Source organism: Arachis hypogaea, chromosome 16 (assembly GCF_003086295.3).
Source record: "Arachis hypogaea cultivar Tifrunner chromosome 16, arahy.Tifrunner.gnm2.J5K5, whole genome shotgun sequence".
Lineage (NCBI taxonomy): Eukaryota > Viridiplantae > Streptophyta > Magnoliopsida > Fabales > Fabaceae > Arachis > Arachis hypogaea.
The window spans coordinates 2,039,802-2,060,316 of NC_092051.1; the positions used below are offsets into that span (position 1 = coordinate 2,039,802).

General features: G+C 30.7%; 1 protein-coding gene across 7 annotated transcripts; it reads left to right on the forward strand.

Moving 5' to 3' along the window:
* The first annotated feature begins 16,299 nt into the window (after positions 1 to 16,299).
* LOC112754428 (type IV inositol polyphosphate 5-phosphatase 7) lies at positions 16,300 to 20,344 on the forward strand. 7 transcript variants are annotated; one of them, XM_025802076.3, is made up of 12 exons: positions 16,300 to 16,834; positions 16,931 to 17,033; positions 17,418 to 17,486; positions 17,739 to 17,826; positions 17,929 to 18,033; positions 18,130 to 18,736; positions 18,830 to 19,023; positions 19,106 to 19,214; positions 19,293 to 19,438; positions 19,523 to 19,824; positions 19,909 to 19,979; positions 20,084 to 20,344. In XM_025802076.3, the coding sequence occupies exons 1-10, from the start codon at positions 16,805 to 16,807 to the stop codon at positions 19,662 to 19,664; spliced, it is 1,593 nt and encodes a 530-aa protein (XP_025657861.1). In that variant the 5' UTR covers positions 16,300 to 16,804; the 3' UTR covers positions 19,665 to 19,824; positions 19,909 to 19,979; positions 20,084 to 20,344. The 7 variants fall into 7 exon arrangements, with proteins under 7 accessions (XP_025657861.1, XP_072075742.1, XP_025657862.1 ...); XM_072219641.1 differs by having other exon boundaries at positions 19,532 to 19,824; XM_025802077.3 differs by having other exon boundaries at positions 19,523 to 19,728; positions 20,084 to 20,266.
* Positions 20,345 to 20,515: the final 171 nt, after the last annotated feature.

Here is a 20,515-nt window from a genome sequence, read left to right on the forward strand (position 1 = left end):
AAAACGACGTCGTTGCCATCACTGAGCCCTATTCGAACCCATTACCGTTGATAGTGCGATCGTCCATGACGAGTGAAGGAGATTCTTCATGCACAAGACCTGGAGCAGGATCTTCATGCGCCATGCCAAGAGGATGTGATCGAGATGGGATTGCACCAAAGTGCTTCTATGGCGTATATGCCATTCTTTACAAGTCTAGAACAGTAACTAACCCTAATAGAATGTTTTTCGGTTGTCCATTCTTCAAGGTAAGATACTATTTTGTCAATAGTTGGATGAAACTGCAATGTGTCTAATTTGGTGATTCTCCGAAAATTTGCTCCAGATTGAAGAACGGTACTAATTAGTTTTATTGGCCTGTCAGGCCTACCTAAATCTGTTAAAACATAACTAAATATATAAATAATTTTTTATTATTAATAAAATTATGAGATATTTTAAATTTATTATATTTTATTATAAATATTTTTATATATTTTAAATACTTTAAAAGATTAAAAATTTTTGTAAATATTAAATATGACATATTACATATAAATATTTTTATTAATAAATAATTTTTTTAAATAATATTTTTACTTTTATAAAAGAAAAATTTATCAAAATTTTTAATAGGTTTCAGACCAAATCAGGCTGAATAACAGGCCAGACATAATATTTTATAAAGAGTCTATAACAGGCTGCAGGCCAGCCTCAGGCCAAGTAACTACATGATAGGCTAGACCTGTTAAGAGTAAAGCCTGATCTGACTTATTTCCACCCCTACTTACACTCCTCGAAGCAGATATATATTTTGTCAAAGACAGGGAGGGATTGAGGGATAGGTTTCACATCAACTCTTGCTGTCGACTCGGGATTACTCTTAATTATCTCCATGCCATAGTCCCTGAGCTTGCCATACTGTTCTTTTTCGTTTTCTATTATCCTCTCTTTAGCCTCTTTCATTGCCTTGTAAACCATCTTCGAATGCACCACCAAATGAAACTCTTCTCTAAGGAAGTCGATTGTCTCATTAGTTGTCATATGAGGTTGACTTGCCATTCTCTTCTCCACTTTCTTACTGATCCAGTGTTGATCAGCAGCATTACTACCCAAATTTCTAACACATGTATGCTCTGGCTTATAAGTCTTTATCTGGAAGTATAACAGTGTCTTGTTGTAGGATAGATGTGCCAGTCATAGACAGTCTTTATCACTGCAGCCAACCCTCACCCTTTTCTTATCATTTTTTATTCAGACAAGTTCCTTTCCTTCAAAAATGAACATATCTCTTAACACTTCTTTGAACCCATTAATGGTTGCAAACTTGGTTTCAATCTCAAATCTACCCTCTCCAAACCCATACTCATCATTAAAAACTGAAAATTCATGCTTGTCTCCCTCATCCTCTGAAGACACTGGTGTGTGAAGATCCTCTGATTCATACTCATAAACGGGGTCATCATCATCTGAATCCTCCTCATTAACATAGAGGCTGATTGGAGGCCTATCATTGGGCTGCACAGTAGGCACAGCTTCTTCAGCATGTACAGTAAGCCTAGTTCTTTGGAAATTTACATTTGGTCCAGTTCCTTTGGGCTTGGCAACAGGCCTGGTCTTTCTGGGCTTTACTGTAGACCCACTTCCTTTGGACTTCGCAGTTGTTCTGGTTCCTTTGGCATCACTCCACTTACATTCCTTGGTCTAGCGCATTTTTTACTTCTACTTGACTCTGCCCCTCTCCTTTCTTTGACATTGACTTTACTCTTTGGCAGAACCTTCTCCTTTCCTTTCAGAGTTCTTTTTCTCTTCATACCATCATTTTTCTCATCACAGCTAGAATAATCATCATCAGAAATAGTTTCAAAGACAGTCAGAGGAGGTTTATACAGTTCGTCCTCCCCACTATCATTCCATCATCTTCTGTAGATGGTGATGACTGAAACTCCCTCATGATGCTATCAACATCAATGTGATCATCAAATTCTTCCGCCCCCGTTTCTGCAGCAGTATCTTCTTCTACTATCTGTGGCTCATCCATGGGGTGGTCGAAGAAAATGTAAAACTCATCAGTGGTTGAATTCCTCAACTTGTTCTCTCGCATCTCATTGATTCCTGCATCCCCTCTCAGAATGTGCAATCCAGACTCAATGTCACTGCTTGTTGGGTCATACCAATAAACTGCCTTGTATGATGCATAGGCCAAACTCGTGAACAATGTCAATCGATTCGGCTGTCAATTCGCGATTTTACTCGATTTTTCGCGAAAAATATATTTTCTGACTCAGAAAAATCTATTGAGTCCAAAAATCATATTTATATTTTCTAATTCTCATTCTAAAATTTTGGAACCTAATTTAGACAATATTAATTATTTAATTAAACGGTTATTTAGATGCACTTCTTATATTTATTTTCGTTAGATAGTCTCTCTTTATTAGTAACTAAAAGTGATTGAGGTAGAATGATAATTCTACGTGTTTGATATAGACAAATTAATTCCTAGATTGAAGTATAAAATAGTTTTTAAAAAATTTAAAAAAAAATCTCAAAATAGTCTATAAAAGATTTTTAAAATTCTAGAATATTCCTCATGAATTATTTATATATAATTATTTTTAAATTAATAAATTTTAATTTCTAAAACTTTTCAGTCTATTTATCTTAAATTTATTTATTTATATACAAATTTTTTTATGTATTTTTAAAATAAATTATAAATTAATTTTGAAAAGCATTAATTTAAAAAAAAAGAATAATTTAAAATAAATAAACTCATTTATTTTTTATCAAGTAAAATATTAATTTAATTTAATTTGCAGATATCCTATTCTATGATCATTGTTTTAATATTAGGGTTTAGGGTTTAGGGTTTAGGGTTTAGTGTTGTTTCAAGAAATAGAAAAATTCTTATTAATATTAAATTTTTTACATTAACAATTGAGAATATTTGTGCAAATGCTTATGAATGCATCAGTCTAGAACTTACATACAATGCGAAAACCAAGTCAATGTGAATGATTTACAAAATCATAATGTAAAACTCTGAATACTTTGCAACACTTAAAGAATAAATGTCTTGGGAAATCCAAGTATTCCATTTACGTCTCAGAAAGTTTTGAAATTCACTAATTATAATGTTGCACAAATTAGACTTACATGTGTGTACTACTATAGTTAACAATTATGTCAAAAAAATAGATTTTTTATAATTAAAAATATATTTCTAAATTTATTTAGTGTCAATATCTTAAAAATTTAGGTATATAATAATGGTCTTCATAATATAATGACATCTTAAATTAGTTGTTATTATTATGATTTCTATATTACTTCCATGTAGGTATTGTTAGTTAATAATTAAATAATATTATTTCTTACGACATTTTAGTATTAATAAATAAAATTATCTTTTAATATATATTTTATTATTTTTTATATCCTTTATTTATTATATATTTTTAATAATATTTTATTATTTTAATTAATAAATATATGATAAGATGTTAGTTAGTTTTTAAAAAAGATTAAAAACATTTGAAGAGATTATTTTAAAATTTTAAAATTTTTTCAAAGAATGTTTTAAGATTTTTTTAAATTCTTCAAGGACTGATTTGTCCAAGTTTGCATACATAGACACTTAACGACCACGTGTGAGATAGTCATCAAGTTAATGACTAATGTACAGAAACTGTATTCTCTAACAAATATGGGTATTTGCCTCCTTTCTTCTTCTTCTTTTTCTTTTTTAGTTTGTAACTTTGTATTATTATTATTTTGACTTATTATCTATTATGAGTTGTGACTAAATCAAAGAAAAATAATTACCCAATTCTTATATGAAAAATATGGCCAAAACGTTAAAATTAAAATTTTGATATTGAAAGAAATTGTTGAATTGTCAGTTTTCTTAGACCATATAACTATATTTTGTCATAAATATATTTCAGTTGTCACTCATGCAAATTTATGTATTTAAATAATATTTTAAAATAATTTGCAAATCATAATACTTTTATTTTACATGAATAATTTAATCATTTCTATTCATATTCTTAAAACTGGTTTTCTTTTCATCGTGTGTGAATGAAAAACTGAAAATTAAAAGATCAAAACTTGGAGATCTAATACAGCATGCATATGCATGCATCACGTCTTTTAAATTTGATTGAAATGACGAGCCTTCTACCGTGACTGTTCTCTCATTTATTTTATATATATATATTTGCTGTAGGAATGAACAATTAATTCTATGCAATGTAGACAGTGACATGCAGACACAAACACGTTAAAGCATCTAACAAACTAAAATATATGGTACTGACAAGTGACTACTAATTATTAGGAATTAATTTTTCAAAAAATATGTTTTGTTGTTCTAACTTTAAACAAGACAATTTGTAATCGAATTAGAGTTTATCTATTTTCTTTTTATTAGTTTTAAATTTTATGTGTTTTCTACATTTTGTAAGTATTATTTGACTATTTCGTTAAATAAGAGTGTTTCTTATGTAAAAAAAAAAAAAGATAATTTGTCACAAGTTTAAGTGTTTTTTTTTTTTTTGTGATTGAAAAAAAAACAAACAATAACAAAAAAAAAAAAACAAATAAAAAACTACTTAAGAAAGGCAGTTTTGTTGAATATATACTACTTTCAAACTCCTTTTAAGGCAACGGAAGTTTCACCTGAGGCGAAAGAGTTCTCATTGCAGTCTTTATCATGATGTCTGTTATTGCGTTTGTATCTTTCAAGATCAACCGGAGATCAGCACGTCATTTCTAAGACATGATATTTTGGATTTTTAATACCAAAAGATCAATAAAACTAGAGCAATCCTGTAAATTATTAACAAAAGTAAAGGCTTTCACACAACTCTCTTTGCCTCGAGTTTAGGATAAAAGAAAGTCTCTTCAAATAGCAAACAACTCTATTTGCATAATACTATGACTCTCAATTGTTCCCAGACAGCCTCATTGATACATTCCCTTCTAATCTCTGCAAAAAACTAACCCGAACATCATTGCTATGATAGCTAGCATCACAATTAATCTTAAAAGTACCTACCGAGGAAGAATCCAAGAGCCACTAATGATGGAGAGGATAGTCATTCGTTACAACTCAAAAATATTTCGGAACTCCTTTTTCAAGGACAAAGTCATACCAATCACCTTATCCGTAGTCCAAGACTCGTAGTACAAGTTTAATTAATCAATATATAAAAATATATAAATATTAAGTAATTAATATTTTTTTTGAATTTATTTTATATTTAAGTTAACACTAAACAATTTTGTATTTATTTTCTATTAGTAATAATACTAATTCCTAACATTTCTCATAAAAAAATTATATTATTCCAAAACCGTAACACTGAATTACACAACGAATAACAATAAATAAGCTTGTGAGCATGCAAAGATAGATTGTGCTTTCTTGTGTCTGTTGATCTGCCTGGACAAAGAAAAGAATGGTTCCTTTATAGTAAATCGTATGTGGGGTGAAGTGTTTTTACCAAGAAGGTTATTTTCCAATTCAAGCCATGATTAAATTGGATCTTATTATCTTATATATACTAGTCATTTTCCTACAGTTGTGTTCTTGTACAAAACATAGATCAACATCATCGTAACTTGTTGAAGGATACATAGCATAGCATATACTATATTTGTGGAATTTTCCTATAGGAGGAAACAATCAATGTGCATATGTACAAATTTGCCAAATTGTACCCTTTAACTAGCCACGAAAACTGCCACTGATCATGATCCAACATGCAAGAAAAAGGGTTGCATGCGCAGGTTTCAAATCATTTTTTTAATTAAACAAAAAAAAACTGTTCATATATATTAAGTCACAATGATAGGATAATTTTTTTGTGACACGGGTGATTAGGGGTGGCAATATGTACCATACCCACGAGTATCTAACCCGATCCGCAGCGGGTAGGGTAGGGTGCGGGTAGGGTTCTCGTGCGGGTCGGGTAGGGTGTGGGTTGAGCTTCAACTCTACCCGACCAACCCATACTTTATATATGTTTATATTATATACTTATATAAAAATATCTTTTAAGTGGATGTTAAATCAAAAACCTCTTACTAAATACAAAAGATCCTTAGCTACTAAAAAAAATTATTAATTGATAATTTAATATTTTTTTTTACATAAAAATCAGTTCTATTTTAAATTATCATCAAGTTATATAATAATGTTGTATATTTTTTGTAACATGTGGGTAGGATTAGGGTTGGATCCAAATCCTACCATATTCTACCCATTGCCACCCCTACAGGTGATTTTGATGTGAAATACGATAATATTTAATTATTTTAATATTTTACATTGTCATAGTAGTAATATAAAATATTATTAATATTTTATAATAATAATATTTTTTTATTATGAAAAAATAAAACGTCATTGTAAAAACCTACAACAGTATATAACATATAATTTAGGTCATTTTTGAAAAATTCACTCCTAATAAATTCTAATAATCCAATATTGGAAAAAAAAGGTTCTACAATGATATGGTTTGATCAATTATAGGTTTTATTTGGTGTTAATGTTGTTCATAAAATATAAAGTATAGAGACAATTAATAAGAGAAATATCTGTCAAAGTAAGAATGACTAATAACTCACATTTTTATTTAATGACATTTTTTTTATTGATTATGAGTATAATAAGAACTTGTGGTACAAAATATTATATTTAAAAAAAAAATTGTTGTGAAAGCTCGGAAAATAATGATAAATTAACAGGGCATATGGCATGACCAAATAGTGAGAATATCTTTTGTATAGTTCAATGAAAAGGAGCAAAATGAATATATATATATATATATATATATATATATATATATATATATATATAACAAAATTAATTAAGAAGTTGTGTTGAGTGAAAACTGAAAACCATCCAAGCATAAAGTGAGTGAAAAACTTCACATCGTTATCGATCAATATCAGTCTTAATCAATTTAGCCTCTCGACAATTACTCACTACTCACAAAGTCAACTGACTTCATTTTTTTAAAATTATTTTCCCCCGTTCTAGGAAAGTGTTTTTATCATAGTGAAAAACTCAAATACAATAGTTTTTATGTGAATTTAATGGTTGATAATTATTAAATAATAATTTAGTTAAATCTATTAAATTATTTAATATTTTTTTATTATTAATTTTATATAAAAACAACTGCAGATAAATTTTTATCTTTCAACATATATTTGGTCAAAAAAAAATCATTCTCTTATTAAATTAAAAAAATATAAATCTCTTTCTAACGTAATCAATTTTTTTTATTAGTGTTCTCTAAGAGAGTATATAGTTGAACTGAATTCTTCTGTAGTTTTACACAATTAATTGAGTTTTTATGTAATAAAAAATAAGGAAAAGTAGTATAGGTAGACAATGAAAATATTAAACAATGTGAATAATGGATATGTTACATATTTAATTTAATAAATATGCAGATGATTATGTTTATTATTTTTAATTGGATGGTTATTTCTTTTGATTTGGTTTATTCATACACAGTTAATAATGTGTGGATGTTCAATTTATTAGGTGTGCGGATGGTTATCTTAATATTAGAGTTTAGGGGATAATTTGAAAGTAGAGTGTTTTTTTTATTTTATTCGGCCAATTCTAAAACCCATTTTTCACATTGTTCACAAAAATTATTGTTTACCTAACAAAACCCAAAAAATAATTATGCGTAGCAGCCTATGTAAACTTTTCAATCCTGCTACGTAACTAAAAAGGATTCTACCAACTCCTGTCAATTTTTGTTAGGCTAGACTCTAAAGCCCATCAAATAAAAAAATACACCTCAATTACTCAAATTTATCATAATTCAAAATTATATTTTACCACTTCCTCCTATTTTTTTAACTACCAATGTCCTTAGTACCACCATTGTGGCTGCTCCCGAAGGTCACGGTCACCGCTGCACCGAATTTCTAATGGAAGTGTTTTTTTTATTGGGTCGTGTCTTTTTTATGGCTATGGTTTTTTTTTTATAACTGTGTCCAATAGAAATGTCTTTGTGAATGTGTTTTCTTAATGTGTCTTCTTATACATGTGCCTTTTAGTGGAGGTGTCTTTTATCGCGATTGAAAATGTGAAAACCGATAGAGGGAGCGCCTGCGGTAGACGGTGGTAATGTATATCGCAAGGGAGAGGGTGCCACAGTGGTCCTGCGGAGGAGAAAATTGCGCATGCAAAGCACGCGTTGTGGCAACGGAGTTTGGTTGCGGAGGGCACCGGCACTGCCCAGAGGATCGTCGGGGTGGAGGCTGCGGCAGCGGCGCAGACGCGAACCACCGCATGCATTCTGAGCATCGCAACTAACGGCGCGGCACAACAGCTAGCTCCACGAGGAGGGGGTTGCACGTGGGGCGGTGAAGATGACGGTGGTGAAGGGGGAACGACGTGACAACGAAGACAACAGCGGTAGAGGGGATGCGGCGCGGCGATCGCAGAAACGTAATGCGGACAGTGGGTTCGTGGACAGCATGTTCGGCACGGCGTGCAGGGACAGCAATGGTGGAGACAGAGGATGCAACGGCAACTGATGCCAGAGTGAGGGAGGACGCAGGTGCGAGTGACTCGTTCGTAAATTCACATTTCGTGCAAGTAGGGATGGCAAACGGGCCTAAACCTGCCGGGCTGGCCCGCGTAACCTGTCAAAAAGGCGGGCCGGGCTGGAAAATTGGGACCGCCAAATAACAAAAGCCCGCTTAACCCGCACCGCTTAAACCGCTGGTTTTGGCGGGCTTTGGCGGGGCGGGGCGGGCTTCCCCGCCGGGCTTAGTATTTTTTTAGCAAGGGGTATTTTTATAATTTTTTTTACCAAAACCCAACTTCTCCAACCCAACTTACAAGAGAATGAAGATGAAAATTGGGTGTTTTAGATTATGTTTGTTTTGTTTTAGAGACAATATTGTTAATTATGTTTTGGATTATGTTTATTTTGCTTTGGAAACAATATTTATAATTACAAAGACTTTAATGTTTGTGAATACAAAAATTATAATTTGTTTATACTTTTTAGAAATTATAATAGTTAAAAGTAAAAAACAAAAGAGATTTTTTTATATCTTTATATATATTATTTAATAGTTAAAAGTAAAATAAAAAGGATATTTGGCGGGCTTAGCCCGCCGGTCCGCCAGCTCGCCGTTAGGCGGGGCGGGCTAGGATTCTGGGACCGCCTCACTAGGCGGGGCGGGGCGGGCCAGCCCTCCAAATGGTGGACTTCTGGCGGGACGGCGCGGGGCGGGGCGGGCTTCCCCGCTTGCCACCCCTACGTGCAAGGGCAGTAATGGAAGAGGCAGAGGATGCAATGTCGATTGATGCGGGTGAGAGAGGACGTAGGGGCGAGTGACTCGTTTGTACATTCACGTCGCAGCTCTCTTTTAGGTAGTTACAAATCCTTATAATTTAAATTTTTAATTAATTTAGATCAATTCAATGTTAATTATAATTAAAATATAATAATTAATTATTATTGACAATAAATTAGCAAATAGTATATTAGTACTTTATATATATATTTTTTTAATTTACTAAGATTTAAAGGGAGAAAAATTAGACGAGGAAGCTAAAGCTTTAATTAACCATAATATATATACTTCTATTCTAGCTGTCGACGCCTTTATTTAATTATTTTGAATTAATAAGTATACCTTAAATTATCATTATGTTCAACATATAATTTGATAGTCAGTTCTTTAGTATTATTTTTCATTTAAACTTTGGTACCGTATATTATCTTTGCCTAAACAAGAAAGTATATATATTCAAGTTTTGAATATTTGTAGGTGGTCCATAATGCATATTATGATGTCCCATACTATCATTAATATTTTGCAGTAATGAAGGAAAATAGTAGTAGATATATAGATATAATTAGTGTAGTTGAGAAATTAAATCCCATGACATTAACGACAATATCTATAACAATATCACCAAGTACAACAGGACCAAGGTTGTACCCTTCTCCTTTAATTTGCCAGATTGTGAAGAGAAAGACCCGATCGAGGAATCTAATAAAAGATTTCAACTATTGAAATCATCAAATCAAACTTTTAACTGTCCTCTGATCAATTTTCAAATACGAATAGAAGAAAATTGTTATTATTATTGTTATTGTGAAATTCTATGAACAAAAAGGTATACATAAATGATTGTGAGATTATTATTCTAGGTTGATAACTTCATTTTCTATAGACGATTTATTATTAATTGGCTCAGCATGAAAACCGCGTGCGATTCAATAATAACTATGAGGAATATATTATTAAAAAATATTAGATACACACAAAAAATAATTATTATGTATATATATTTATATAATAATACTAAAGAGATAATAACTTAAAATTATTTTATTTAATTTAATATTTATAACTTTGTGTATATAATATTTAAAATTATATATTTATTATATCTAATATTATGTATATATTTTAGAGATAATCAATGAATATAAAATAAAATAATTTTAAACTTATTTTAGTTAGTTTTTATTTTTTCTCAAACATTTTTTATATTTATGTACAGAGTTAAATACGATTTTGGTTTCTAAGGTTTAGACCGAAAATTTTTTCACTATCAATCTTTTTTTGCATACAAAATCGTTCTTAAGATTTAACTTAGTTTTAAAATTATTCTTTTTACTTAAATTTTAAAATTTTAGACCAAATTATCCCTAACAAAAAATTATAAAATAAAAAAAAAAACATAAAAGAGAGTGTATGTTTGAAGTTGAGAGAGAGAAAGAGAAGTAGAGAACCATGAAAAAGAAGAAGCGGAAGAGGAAGGTGGTAACGACGCCGGTGAGAGAGGACAGACATTGCACACCGCGTTGCCGTTTCTGCTCCTGTGCTAGTGTCTGACGTCGACACCAGTAGATTGGCGAGGGAGGACGTCGTGCGCTGCTCGCTGTTTCTGCTCTTGCTCCTCACTCGCTCGTTGCTCGCCGCTACTCTTCGCTCGCTTGCCGCTGCTCCTCGCATGCTCACTGTTGTTCCATAGGTTCCAATTCTTTTTTTTTTCCTTTAATTTTGTTGATTCATTGATATTTGAAATGCAGATTGTTGATTCTTTGGTACTGATTTCTGCTTCTGTTTCGTGTTTATTACATTGTTGATTTTTTTGTTTCTGATTCTTTGATATTTGTTGATTTGTTAATTACATTGTTCATTTTTCTGTTTTTTTTTTTATTACATTGATTCTGCTTCTGATTCTATTGTTGTTGTTGCTGATACTGTGATAAAGAAGAAGAAAAAGAAACGAAACTGAGTATTTTGGTGAAGAAAGTTTGTTGAAAAAGGGTTGTTGGAGAAGGATATTTTGATTTGAAGAACAATTTTTAAATTAAGCTAAATCTTAAAGACGATTTTGTATGAAAAAAAGTTAGAGACGATGAAAATTTTCGATTTATACTTTAAGAACCAAAATCGTACTTAATTCTTATATATATTAACTAACATATTTTTTTTAACTAAATAATTAGTTAAAATAATTAAATATATCATAATAGAATAATCAAATTTATTTATAGAAATATAATAATTTTTTTTTATAAGATATCAAAGATATATGTTTATATACAGTGACTAATTAGCAATTAATTGTTTATATATACCTAACATAATTGTATATAATTATTGAATCCAATTATTGGGTGCATTCCCATGGTTAATGGTTCCCAATCCTTGACAAGGTAGCAATCTTTGATTGTTAGTTAGTAGGCAATGAAAAAGGGATTGAATTTGTTTGTAGGGTAAAGGTAGCCCTTTAGAGATACTGCATGGCATGATGAATTTGGACCCATTCTTCTTTAATTTTGATACTGGCCTTTCATGGGAGCATCATTGGCAGCATTATAAGGGCAATGAAGATAAAATTTGTGACACTTCACCTGCCAGATTGAGATTGAAATTGAGATTTATTATTATGGTCCTTAGTCAACAAGTGATGTATGTGCATTATCAATGCTTGTGCTAGCTAGTTCTTAAGAATCATTAATAACCAGATGAATTTTGTATGGATGGAAATAATTGTCTACATATAGAATGATTCTTTAGACAACTTAAATGAAGGGAAAAACAACAAGGATTTGGTTTTTCTCAATCAATTAATCTTCATGCTTACTACGTGCAACTCATCACTGGCAATTAGTAATTATAATTCACTAATAATGGAGAACATGTCTTTCAAATCTTATGAATTATGAACATTTCGCTAAAGAAGTATTCGACATATTTTAAATATAACATTTACTTGATAGGCTAATTTTTTTGGTTATGGAGGAGGGGCAGGTATTGTGCCGAGTTATGAAATGAGGGGATGCTACACCGAAATGTGGGACAGCTTTTGACTCAGCTTTGATAGGAAGAAATCGGACCTTCCGAGTTCTTTGTTTTGAAAATTTTGTAAGCAAATCGAAGGGTCCGTTTTACGTGTAGTATACGAAATTCACCTAGAACAAATCGGACTGTGCGACATGTCCTCACCAAAACGGATGGTCCGTTTCCTTTGTTGGTTTTTTTTTTATTTGGTTATACTAGTCCCTGGGTCCGATTTGTGCTTATGAGAAATTTTTTTTAATTTACAAGAAATCGGAGGGTCCGAGTTCCCATCAGCAACTCGCAAGATCTGATTACTGTGTCCCTGACACCACAGCCCGGTAAAGCTCACATCCTCTCCATATCCGCGTCCTACACTAACGTTGCCTCCATAATAAAATTAATTTGCGCACTTAATACGCGCGTTTGATTTTGTCTTAATGAAAAAAAATTCCGAAAACGTTTGGTCATACTTAAATATTATTATACGTGTCAATATATTCAACCTTATTCTAAATATGTATTCTTGAAATAAATTTAGAAATAATATATATTATTATATATTAAAATAAAAAATATTTTAAATACTTTATATAATTATATAATAAAAAATAATTTAAATTTTAATATTAATAAAATATTATTATAATTTATCTAAAAAATATTTTATATTTTATATATATACATATTTTTGTATCTTATAAGATTTTAAAATTTGTGTATCAACGTATTTTATGTCCATGTCAGTATCCGCGTATCGGTTAAAAATCTCTGAGTTTTATGAACGAAAAAAATTAATTAATTCTATAAAACTATAAATATTGTTTTAGTATTAGTTTTTCAAAGTCTATGTGTTAGGTAGGTTAACAGGTTTTAATTATCCGTACAGACACATAGACTAGGCTTGGGGTTAATATGGGAGTGGAACCTTCACTCAATTTAGTGGGCCACTATTATAAGAAGATTGAGCTATGCTCCATTTGGGTTAGCCTTGAACTGCTTCTTTCAATTAAGTTTGTGGAACTAATATGTCATCATGATTTGAACATCAAGATCAAATTTAACAAGACAAAATGCAAGGGTGAAACAAGAATCTTGGATTTGATGGCTAAACTTTTTTTAGGTGGAAAGAAGAATCTTCTATCTTCGCCTCAAAACAAAATTCTACAACTAAGAAGAATCTTGGTTTATATTTAAAAAAAATCCAAATTTAAATTAGAAGTAATATTATCAAAGCGTTGGTTCCGTTCTATATTTAGTTTGATAAATTAAATTATAATTTAATTATTTTTTAAATTATATATCGTATAAATATAGTTGGTCTTTTTATATTATATAATTATTTGTTATTTTTAATTATGAAAAAATTCAAAATTTAATTCTTATGCGTTATATTTTATAACTTCTCAACATTAAAAGTCTCGATAATAATTTTTTAGATGCTAATGAGTCAATGATAATTTTTAATAAATTTTTAGAACTAATTTATTATTCTGTTTTAAATTTATAAGTTTATAAAAATATAGATTTTTTAAAATTTGAACTAAAATACAAAAGTTAGATTTCTATTCTTACTTATTTTAATTTTTTTAAAATTTTATTTAAATTCAAATAAAAATATTTTTTATTGGTATTTATGTTTTAAAATTAATAAATAATACATAACCCATTAACTTAAAAGTAAGATTTACTATAAGCTAGGATAAATATAATAAATCGAATGAAGTTGATTCAATTTACTACTAATGTAATATATACATAATGCAATATATACATAGTAAATTAAATTAACTTAATTCAATTTATATAAAAATATTTAAGACATAGCGTATAACTAATTCTAATTTAAGGCATTTACGTAATTTTAAACTCTATTTATTTTATTAGCGTAAATTACTTTACCTTTTATAAGTAGAGATTTAAAATTAGATTTAGTCACTCAATTTCAAAAATAACATATACTAGAGTCAAAATATTTCTTACGCATAGCTAGTAGAAAATGTGGTTTATCATTCTAATTTTATACATTTAATTTAAAAGAATATACCTTGATCAAATATCATTCATTGAAAAACGACATCTATATGTATACATTGAAAGCTAAGAGAATGCATAAACGATTCTAATATAATTTAAAAATTGTTTTTATTAAACAGCAATTATTTTATATGAATTTTTAATTAGTAGAGTAATATAACACTTTCATGATGCCAATAGGCATTTGCTCCGATTCTCATTCTAAAAGTTACATTTTGGAATAAAAAATTGTAAAGTTTGAAGAATTCGTTACATCGTGAATTCACGACGTAAACCAAGAAGGTTTAAATGGGAGAACTTGCATATAATCTATGATGTACGGACACTGACACGGACACGCGGGATACGACACGACACGGGACACACGAATTTTAAAATTTTACATGACACGGGAACACGCATACATATAAAATATAAAATATTTTTTAGATAAACTGTAATGATATTTTAATATTTTATTGATATTAAAATATAAATTAATTTTTAAAATTATTTTTAATGTCTTATTTTAATTATATCAAGTATTTAAAATATTTTTTGTTTTAATAAATAATAATATATACTATATCTAAGTTTATTTTAAGAATATATATTAAGAATAAGACCGGACACGCTGACACGTGATGGTATTTAGGTGTGTCCAAGTGTGTTCGGAAAAAAAATTTTATTTTTTATTGAGACACAGTTTGGACACAGCAGACACGCATATCGGACGAGTGTCGGTGAGTGTCGCGTCCGAAATGTGTCCCACACGCAAACACGGCAACTCAGCAAAGTGTCGATGCTTTATAGCATATAATATTGTTAGTGCATGCCATTTATAATATAATAAAATAAATAATCGTCAAAGCATGTATCCAAAAAAAAATTCCTGATGTAGTAATTTAAATTATATTTATATAATTTTTTTTGTTCAAACAATTTTTTGTACTAAAGCGTCTTTGTATTATATTATGTATTTGTATGTAGTATCAAACACACATATAATAACATACACATCTTTTTCTGTAGTTTTGAAAAATGTTAAGTAAATAATTAATTTTAAAAATAAGAAAAAGTATATTATTAATTTAATATTTAAAACTTATATAATTTAATTTTTATACATTATTAATATAAAATAATTTTGCATAAATAATCAATCATATATTGTTATACCAGTAAAAAAATTAATTTTTAAACTCATTATATCATCTTAATGCATGAATTAGATTGAATAATCGTATTAAATTTTTTTATAATATTTTTTTATTTTTTTGTATTTATGTTATATATTTATTTATTAAAATTAACTACTAAAATCAAATATTTACTTATCAAAAATAGTTATTTATATATAAATATATGTATTATTTAATTTATTTTTAATACATATGTTATATTAAAATTTAATTAACTTGTGTTATAATAATAGAAATTTTATAATAATTTTTATAAAATAATTTTTTTATAATATGCTTAATTTATATCTTTAGAACACAAATTATCAAAACTTTTTATATTAATAGCTGATGAATTTGGTGTTCACTATCATTGATTTGTTAAATGTAATTTTTAAAAACAAGTTATTAGCCTTTGTTCAAAAATTATTTTTAATATGGTGATAAAAATTGTGTTTTGATTTAAGATTGATATTTAAAGTGTATTACAATATTATGGATATACAAAAAATGTATCCAACACACATCTTACGTAATATCAGAATAATGACCAACACACATTTGTGTATTAAGTAAAATCTACCCGCATATAATTACACCAAATAATTTCATTTTCAACAACAATACCAATATTTTTTCATATAAAAAAAATTAGCCTTATTTGCTTATATTTTTGTTTTTTTGTTTTTTTTTTTTTTGGTTGAGTGTGAGTGTGTGAGTGGGTCACCATTGATATATAAGCATTGCAATTGCAACTCTCTCTCTCTCTCTCTGTTTCTGTTTCTGACTCATTACAGAACCCAAACACACACACACACACTTACTTCTGGTCTTCTACATTGCCTTGTCTTCTTCAAGGCCTTCTCCAAGATCTTCATACTTGTTCATCTTCCAGTTCCCTTTCTCCATAAAGATTCAAACTTCACAGCTGCAACTTCAAGATAGTTGCAGATGACCAACTGGGCTGCCACATTTTCTCAAAATATAATCAGAAACAGAGACTTACTTCAATTCTTTCCTCTATTTTACTCCTCTGCTTGGCCTCTTCACCCAATTGCTTTCATAATCAAAGCCATCTTCTTTTTTGTTTTTTCTACCTTATTTTTATATGTTTGAATAGATACATCAACATAACCAGCAATTCAATATAAACTTAGCTTCCCTATTTAAGTAGGAAAAAAGATTTTTTTTTTTTTTAAAGGAATAACTAACAGATATTCATATCACTCACTAACTCCATAAAGATATATGAAGTTGTTCCAACAACAATGAGAGATGAGAACTCCAAGAAAAGCAAGGTTTGATTTAAGAAAAATGGCATTTGTGCTTCCAAGCTTCATTTGCAATTGCATTCTGCCATAGCCATTGCTTACTCTCTTCTTTATTTGGTGAAGCTTTCATGGCCCAAGACATTGGTCAAGAAGTGGTTCAATATCAAGTGCAAAACTGATAACTTTCAAGCAGATGATGAAGTTGATGATGATGTCCTTTATCAAGGTAATTGACCAATTTTCCACATGGCTTCAATGCAATCTAGAACTCTAGAATTGGGATTCTTAGCTTTCATTTAAAAAGTTTTTTTTTTTTTTATTTACTTTTTAAATGGCTAAACTAGTTAACTATACATATATCTTTTCAATAATACACCCTCAATTCTGTTTAGCTTTTGTGAGCAATGTTCTTTTCTTTTCTTTCTTTGTTTATTTGATTTACCCTTAGTTATGTTGTTTTCCAGCTTCCATGGTTTTTCCTACCATTATTGGTACCCCCCAAAAAAAATTGTTTGTTTTGTTTTGTTGTGCTGTGTTTGATTGAGTGACATGATTAAATAACAGTGGAAAGAACACAGCTTTATTTACTTTATGGTTTTTCCTTTTTCAGGTATTGATGAAGAGAGGAAGAGCAACTATTCAGAGAAGGAGGCATGCACCATCAAAAAAAGCAAAACAGGTTCAATTTCTTAAACCTTGATATCTATCACCTTGGACCACACCATTCCCAAACCCCAAACCCCTCCAAATTGGTAAAAGATAAAATGAATTTTTGAATACAGCTTTTTTGCTGCTACAATCTCAGAATTTTGTGTCTATTAATATGCATGTAGCCGACCACACTTAGTAAGATAAGACTTTGTTGTGGTCACTTTTTTTGCTGCTATTGTCTCCTACTAATCTCATTAGTTGATCTTCATTTGAAATTCAGATAAACCAAGCAGAAGATTCTCAGACAGAATTCATGGAGGTAAGAATGACCTTGATCAAGCTCAGATTACAGAAGTGTATAATTATAGGTATGGTTCATGTAGCTCTTTGTTGTACTAAACTATCTTGTTATAACAACAAGAACTAAGGATCTTCTGTTTTATTGAGTTCTTTATTCCTTCTGCATGCAGAATCTTTGTTGCCACTTGGAATGTAGCAGGGAAGTCACCTCCAAGTTATTTGAACCTTGAAGATTGGCTTCACACCTCTCCACCCGCTGATATCTATGTTCTTGGGTAAATTACTAATGCCGGTTGTATAATGTGTAAGTCACCTTTTGTTCTGCAAGGTTTCTTGCTGAGAAACTTTTTGCATTTTCTTTTTGGCCTCAGGTTTCAAGAAATTGTACCTCTTAATGCTGGTAACATTTTGGGAACAGAAGACAATGGCCCTGCAAGGAAATGGCTTGCACTTATTAGGAAGACCCTTAACAGTCTTCCAGGAACAAGTGGTGGATGCCACACTCCATCACCACTCTCTGATCCTATTATAGAGATTGAAGCTGATTTTGAGGGATCAATGAGGCAGAAGACAACCTCTTTCCTCCATAGAAGGTCTTTTCAATCCTTGAGTCATAGTATGAAAATGGATAGTGACATCTCACTGCCACAACCGAGCTTTGATCGGCGTCTCAGCGTCTGTGATAGAATGATATATGCTCACAGGCCTAGTGACTACCGATGGGGTTCTTCAGATGATGAAAATGGAGCTGGGGACTCCCCAGTTACGGCATCCTATTCGCCAGTGCAATATAGCGGTTGTTTCCCTATGGAGGATGTTGAGAAGCAGACAGGGCAACCGAGATATTGTTTGGTTGCTAGTAAGCAAATGGTGGGGATATTTCTAACAGTTTGGGTGAAAAGTGATATCAGAGATTATATTCACAGCTTGAAGGTGTCTTCTGTTGGCAGAGGTTTGATGGGATATCTTGGAAACAAGGTGCATTTGACTTGGTCATATTCTATTCTAACATGGCTGAATTAAGGGAAAAAATTAAGAAAATCTCATAGTCTTGTATATTGTTATGTCCAGGGTTCAATATCAATTAGCATGTCTTTGCACCAAACAAGCTTTTGTTTCATCTGTAGTCATTTGACTTCAGGGCAAAAGGATGGTGATGAGCTAAGGAGAAACTTAGATGTAATGGAAATTCTGAGAAAGACAAGGTTTCCCCTTGTCCAAGGCACGAGCGACCAGTATTCGCCTCAGACAATTCTGGAACACGAGTAAGCTCTTCACCTCTATGATCCTATCATTAGTCTTTGGAATTCTGAATCTAAATTTAACTTTTGGTTTAACTTTGTGTAGCCGAATAATTTGGCTGGGGGATTTAAATTATCGGGTAGCCCTTTCTTATCGTGCGGCGAAAGCTCTTGTTGAGATGCATAACTGGAAGGACTTGTTAGAGAATGATCAAGTATGTTACTTTCTTTGTCCCCCTTTGCTCCTTTCTCAAATCTTACCTTACTCACCATTTGATATCTTTTGCTTTCAGCTGCGAATAGAGCAGAGGCAAGGTCGAGTATTCGAAGGATGGAACGAAGGGAAAATATACTTCCCTCCCACATACAAGTATTCAAACAACTCAGACAGGTATGCAGGAGATGGAAGACATTCAAAACAAAAGAGAACTCCAGCATGGTAGTGTTCTTAGTTCTTATCAATCAGAGAAGTGGTTAATGGAAATACAAAACAATCAAAATAATGCATGCTTTTTTTCTCAAGGTGTGATAGAATCTTATGGCATGGGAGAGGCCTTCACCAATTATCTTATGTTCGTGGGGAGTCAAGATTCTCTGATCATAGACCTGTGTATAGCATATTCTCAGCAGAAGTTGATCAAAGAAGCTCTAGTTACTCCAATTAATTATGACTACACTGATTTGAATTTCCTTTGACAAGTTCCTATGAACATGAGATAGCCATGCAAGGTAATTTGGATTTTAAAAAAGCATGCATTTGAATTTGAACATGGTCCCCTCCTCTTGCTGGCAGGTCCAGCTGTTACTATCATGTTTCCATAGAAGGTTAGTTTCAAGTTTTACCGGCCTCTTTCCTTTTCTTAGCATCAATTTTTGTTTTTCTTCACTACCTCATTGTGGAAGTTGCAGAGAACTCTTGAATACCTGAGGCTCTCAATGAAAATAGCATCTGAATTCTGAATTCTCATTAACAAGATAATGTATATGAACTCATGCTACTACTAATTACAGAATCACAACTGAACAAGTACTTGGTTACTTGGTTTAGGAAAATTAATTTTGTTACTGTTTGTGATCTTTGCAGGATTTGAAGAATTGAACTGTGTCTGGCAAGCTTCAGATCCAAATAATATTGATTTTATTCATTAACACAAAAAAAAAAGTGTATTTTCTAAAGTGGTTAGTTAGTTAACCTTGTAATGAAGAGTGACACAATAATCGATTTTGATCCACTTAGAGATATAAGAGATTCTGAGTTTCATGATAATGACTCTCATTAAAGTTGTCAAACATAAGACATGGACCATCAAGGACTTCAAACAATGCATTTATTATCATTTACTTACCGAGATGTCTCACATTTATTAAGTTGTCATAACCTAAGATATGGTCCCATCAAGGTTGCAGCCTTACTGTAATACCATTTGTCTTCCTCTCTTTTATGAAAAATACAATATTAGAAGAGAAAATAATGTGTTTTTGCCTTTTTGGTGAAGAAGAGGAAACCATTCCTCTC